General features: G+C 40.2%; 1 protein-coding gene across 1 annotated transcript; it reads left to right on the top strand.

Moving 5' to 3' along the window:
* Nucleotides 1–4561: 4561 nt before the first annotated feature.
* Nucleotides 4562–6104, top strand: LOC141830742 (zinc-finger homeodomain protein 5-like). Its single transcript, XM_074718163.1, has one exon. It carries the CDS (start codon nucleotides 4889–4891, stop codon nucleotides 5879–5881), a length of 993 nt encoding a protein of 330 aa, XP_074574264.1. The 5' UTR covers nucleotides 4562–4888; the 3' UTR covers nucleotides 5882–6104.
* The last annotated feature ends 206 nt before the right edge of the window (nucleotides 6105–6310 follow it).

Here is a 6310-nt window from a genome sequence, read left to right as displayed (position 1 = left end):
CAAAGTTGATTTGATTCACTAATATTTTTGGTTGTTCTTTCATTGTGTTATTTCTTTCCTAAATGAGTCTAATTCAATCTCATGAAATTGTTTCAGTAAATATTATAAGATACATTAAATATCACTGTGTATTTTGTTTCAGCTGTTTGGATGTTGATCATTTGCTAAGATCCAGGATGTTGATGGGATAAGTTTCATCTAACTGTTGTCCATTCAACTAGTAATTTTAGTTGTAGCAGTTAGTTTGATGACCTTTGCTATCTTTTTTGCTGAATATTTCTTAGAACTTTCTAATGAAATGCACAAGACTTGAGTTGGGCAACCGTTTGGCTCTCTGTCACTTAGCATGCATTTAGTTGAGATGTCTTGACATATTGACATTTGGCAAAAAATTTCCATCCGGGTAACATTTTTGCACTAAAATGATCTGATCCATGGTGTGCTTGCATGCATTTGTCTTCCAAGGGAAGAATCGACAAGTTATCATTAGGCTAGCAGTTTGCTTTTTTTCCTTGACTCTAGAGGATCTACTATCAAAGCTAGACTGACTTGTTGGGGCATAAGAGAGACATGTGCTGTCTGTTTCAAGCTATGAATTCCTTGATGAATAAACTTCTTTCGGTGGTAATGATGCTTGGATGTGTCCAATGTTGTGGCACCACGGTTTAGTTTTAATCCCAGCGGAGTTGTGAATGAGGAAATTTTTTTATAGATTAAGAGGAGCAAATTAGTGTTAGTTTGAGCTTAATAATTTTGGATCGAAATGGTTCTCATCATATAGGTCCAATGGTTGAGCTTAGCAAGTTAATGGGTTACCATTGCTGAAGAGCCATTATTGCTCCTGAGAAGTCAGTTCCTGTAATCTGCTTCAGAACTATAGGTTCTGAAGATACGTTAAGTGGAACTATCGTGTTGCCTCAGGCACCAATGTTATGCATGTTTTATGAAGATTCCCAATACATGGTTTGATTAATTCTTTTTTGTTGTCATATGTTTGTTTGAGTACATGATACTATGGTTCAACAGATAGCTGAGGATCCATATCAATGCTAAGAGTGGATTTGTAAGCAATTTGGTTTGTGTCTACGTATACTGTGACCTGCTACGCCACTACTAGGCATTTATACAATGCAACTACTAAGATATGGGAAAGGAGAACTCGATATGCATAATTATGGAATTTACTGTTGAAGCAAACATCTACCGACTGTTATTTTTGAGTGTTTTTCAATTGAATGTTGCCTTCTGATTAGACAGGTTTTGATGACAAGATGACAACTGGTGCTTGAGATGCCTTCTTGTGATTATTGTCTTGGTCGTCATCCTTGTTGCCAATGTAATGTCGTGGCACAAAGTACAGAATGAGGTAGTTGGGTCACATAATTGATAATTAAACCTGAGTTAATAAGTACATGGTTGTCTTTTGGTGGATTTTTCCCACCTAGAATATGGCTCACTTTACTGGACATCTCCTGTAACAAATGAGTGAAATTTTCAAGAAATCTTGTCAATTGCAGATATGGTGGACCTGTGCAGGATTAGGATTCTAGCTTTCTATGTACTCATCCTGAAACATGGACTATGGATAACAAAGGGCCTGCATGTGAACTGTTTCTGTATCTGAAGTTGACTATTGCAAATCAGAACCACTACGCATGGTGAAATTTGAAGTTTGTCGACATATGAAGGTATGATTTATTGGTTTTTGAGTTGACAATGATTGTTCATGGTAAAATCTCCTTGTGTAAATGGAATTGTTATGCTATTTTCTTTTTGATAACATGCTTATTTGGTAAGGCATGGCGCCTAGAAGCTTACTGCAGAGCCTGATCATTGTTCAAGACTATTCATAACCTACCTCAATAGAGTTTTGCCCATAACTCTTCCATAACTCCCTGCCTTTATCATCCTGTGGTCCACCCAATCTGCCCATCCTGATTGGCTCCCTCAATCTGTCCGATTAGATTGGCCTAACACTGCTGATTAAGTCTGTTCCACAAAAACTAACATGCATGTAGTTGAAAATGTGCACATTTCTCGTAAAGTATTTATTTCTTTTCCGTTTTTTCTGTGATAATTGTTCATGAAGGATTAATGGTGGCTCTTTTTTTCCCCACCAACCGAGATGCGGTCGTCACGCCATTCTTGACTTTTTAAAGTTTTGATACATTGGATTCCATGCACACTGCCACATGGTTTATGCCTCTACCTGTGCAGTTAATTCTATTTGGGAACTTTACTGTTCTCTTCGTGTTCTTAGTTTGGACATTTTTATACCATAAGATAGATATACATACTGAACTGGATTAGTAGTTAAGTTAACAATGAGAGTCGAGGATCGAGAGGGAAGAAAAGAGACTGTAAATTATGCATGATGCTGATTGATTCCCTGTATTCAATATCTTCTACATTTCTTTCAGCAGATGATCGATTCTTCATGGATGGTGGCTGAAACTGAATAGGTGGTCTAAAGCAACAGGAATTTAGCATCCAAAAGAAGAGTGGAATGTTGTAATCAAGACATAGCATGCGCCCTCTCGAGAAAGAGATTCCTCGCCTAACAGTCCAGTCCCAGTCCAGATCAAAAGGAAAAGCATACCGAGCCAAGTAGAAGCAGCAGTGGTACAAAAAGAAAGATCCTCTGGACGACACTCAAGGTGAAGCAATTAGGTCTTCGAATCATGTTCCAGTGCTCTAATTGCATGCACACAATTAATTGCAAGCACTCGAGCAACATTGCAGAAGAGGAATGAGTGAGATTCAAGCTGATGCCGGCGAGGTGTTTGCTGCAAGGAAACGAAGAGCATGCATGTTACAGCGAGCATGACATGACCTGACGAGACAAAGTTAAGTCGACAGTGGAGTAGGCTGCATGCATAAATGCATGGGTGGAGACTGAAAGGCCGAAGCCATCCGCCTTTCTAGTGCTGGAATTCTGACACCCCACCGAGGCCTGGCCCTGGCCCTGGCATCGGCGTGGGGCGTGGTGGCTGAACCAGCAAGTCCAGAGGCCCCCACCCTCCTTTGCTTTTGCGCCGGTGCAAGCCAAACCCCAGTGGTCAAGAGTGCGAAAGCAGGAGGAGGTGCGGTGTGACTGACTTTATTAGCCTGCAGCGATCCCCAGTGCACAGCAGGAGGCAGGGACGATCTTTCGTACAGAAATTTTGAGGTGATTTACAGGTCTTATTCTTTTTTATATATATATTTTTATTAGATAAAAATTTAAAAAGCTTCCTCTTATTATTATTAAAATAATATTTTGTTTTATTTTTATTTTTGACATTGATGTAATAGGTACTAGTCATAGGTATTATGATATAAAAATAATTTAAATATAATTATAATAACTCTAGATTGTGCTATATAATTGTAGTATTTATAATTCATAATCATTATAATTGTAACAGTTAATAGCTACAGTTGTTTGGAATTATTATAATATAATATCAATTAATATTTATCAAAGATGAAATATTGATATTACTAATAATTATGATGGTAAATGTTAAAACAGTGCCGAAAATAAAAATAAATAAAATAGAATATTGTTTTGACGATAAAAAATTATGTTTTTGACAATTTTAATAAAAAATATGCTTTTAATTTTTTCTCATTTTTATATCAAATTATATATATTCTTATTTGGATAAAAATTAAAAGAATGCCCCAATTTATATAAATCTCTAAAAGGGCCGCTTTTTAAAAAAAAATCAAAACAATCTGCCCGTTAGATGTTTTATTCCCATAATATTATAGTAAGTATCAATAACTATTACAACTTATAGAAATTACTCTAGTTATTATAACATATTTAAGATTTAATTTGATTAAAGTTAAAAAGATGATTTTTCATTTTATAGTAGCTATTAAGTAATTGTTACATTACAGTAATTGTTACATAGTTAAATTATAAAATCTTGAAAAATTTTAAATATTATTATATCAAAATATTTTGAAATTAATTAAAATTATTTAAGTTTCATAAAAAATTATTTTAAAACTATTACAAAAGCTATTAAATAACTTTTACAATACTACAATAGTCTTGTATTAAATATTACACATTATAATAATTATAAAGTAGCAATTAATCGTAATTGCCACAATAACACTAGAAATAAAGAATAATATTGTAATAATTACTATGATAATTTTTATACATTACAATAACTATAGCAACTATTGACCGCTACTACAATAATATTTAAATAAAAGATATTATAATGATAAAATATTTAATAAGATATTTTTTTATCCTACTAAGTGCGTTCATTTATTAACTACTAACTGAGCTAACAATCAATCTGTGAGAAATTAAAATATCCATTTTCTAGGTTGAAGACCTCTATCGTGCGTTAAAGGCGACCTTGCTTAGATACAGAAGGGGAAGGGGTCCTTACCCTAATTCGGTCCCAAAAGATAATCTAAAAAAAAAAAAATCCTCCCTTTATTATTTTTTTCTTTTCTTTTCTTCTCCTCCTTCCTTACTTCTTCTATCTTTTTTATCTTACGGCTGAGGCCTCACCCACCACACATGCACTACTACTCCTCCTCCCAAGAAACGACACCGTCGAGTGAGGAATTATTGTGGATGGCGACCTCTGAGCAGGGCTGCTTCTCAATCTCATCTACAGTGAGATAAGCTTTTATTCCGCCCTTCTGGTTTTTCTCCCTCCCAAACCCTCAGATGGCTGGTGGGGAACCGAGAAAGAAACGATCACTCCGCCTTGCCTTTGATTAGGGAGGCCTCCTTCGCTCCTTTTGGCTGATAAATGGAAGGCAGACGCCCCTTAGCTGCAGAATTTTCGATCGCCTGCCTGCGTAGCTTCCTCTTTCGCCCTCCACAAGGCTGCAGGTGAGTTGAGTTGAGTTGAGTTGAGTGAGTTCCATGGAGTTCAGGAATCAAGATGGCGACTTGCGCCTTCCTCTGGCTTCTTCTTCTTCTTCTTCCTTGGTTTACAACCCTCCTCCCATTAGAGGCTCGGCTTTCTCGAAGCCAGCCCTTCCTCCTCCTTCCGCTATCTTGTCACCGAAAGCAGGAGGAGGAGGAGGAGGAGGTGATGGTGGATTGAGAAATGGTAGTTCTCCGGTGGTTACGGAGGATATCAGTTCTTTCTTTGGCAGATCGAAGGTAAGAGAGCCAGATCAGCCGGCGCCTGGTGCCGGTTTGCCGGGTTATAAAGTGTCGGAAGGCGGCGAGGAGGAGGAGGAGGTGGCTGGGAAGTACAAGGAGTGCTTGAGGAACCACGCGGCCGCTGTCGGCGGTCACGTCGTCGATGGGTGCGGGGAGTTCATGCCCAATGGCGGTCCCTCCACCCCTGACGCCCTCAAGTGCGCCGCCTGCGGCTGCCACCGGAGCTTCCACCGCAAGGACGGCGACGGCTCCGCCGACGACGTCCATCCGTATCATCTACGCCATGCTCCGCCGCCTCTGTTGCTGCCCCCGCCGCCGCTGCGGCTGCATAGGGCGCTCGGCGGGGTGTTCCCCGCGAGCTCGCCGACGTCGCGGCTGGTGCCGGTGTCGTCGTCAGGGTGGATGGCGAGCGCGACGACGGAGTCGTCGAGCGAGGAGAGGGTCGTCGGCGGCCCCGGGATGGAGGCGACGGCGATGAGGAAGCGGTTCCGCACCAAGTTCACCGCCGAGCAGAAGGAGAAGATGCTGGCCTTCGCGGACCGGATCGGGTGGCGCTTCCAGCGCCAGGACGAGGCCCTGGTCGAGCAGTTCTGCTCCGACGCCGGCATCAAGCGTCACGTCCTCAAAGTCTGGATGCACAACAACAAACACTCCGTCAAAAAACAACAGCACCAGCAGCAGCAGCAGCAACAACAACGACAGCAACCTCCTTCTCCATCTCCTTCACCTCAAGAACAACACCAGTAGCTCAACAAATTTACATACATATATATATATATATATATAATATCTCATGATTTCACGAAGAAGAAGAAGATGATGATGAACAACAACAAACTAATTGTGCTCAAATCGCTGCCTCTTGTAGATTTGAGCTGCTTTAATTGCTGCACTAATCAGTTCTTTCCTTAGTACAGCGTAGATTATCAGAATAAACCACCACTGAACTTGTCATTCTTACTTGTTCACTGTTGCATTAGAGAGCTTCACGTGCCCTAATTTCCCTCTGGTTTCCAGAGTTCGATGGCATCGGGATGGGATCAGAAAAAGCAAAGCAAGTTTTGTCACATCCAGAGCTTCTTTTTTTTCACTTTCACTTTCGTGGTTGCGAGGGGAATTTCTCGGGGAGGGAGTAGTAGTCAATCAGGGCTCTTCTCTTCTCTACTCGCATCGTGT

Source organism: Curcuma longa, chromosome 6 (assembly GCF_044706935.1).
Source record: "Curcuma longa cultivar G26 ecotype Majalengka, Jawa Barat chromosome 6, ITB_CL_G26_1.1, whole genome shotgun sequence".
NCBI classification, from domain to species: domain Eukaryota; kingdom Viridiplantae; phylum Streptophyta; class Magnoliopsida; order Zingiberales; family Zingiberaceae; genus Curcuma; species Curcuma longa.
This window is presented reverse-complemented; position numbering and strand designations above follow the sequence as displayed.

Excerpts from the sequence above, each read along its gene's own strand:
- LOC141830742 (XM_074718163.1), top strand. The coding sequence starts at position 4,889 with ATGGAGTTCAGGAATCAAGATGGCGACTTGCGCCTTCCTCTGGCTTCT.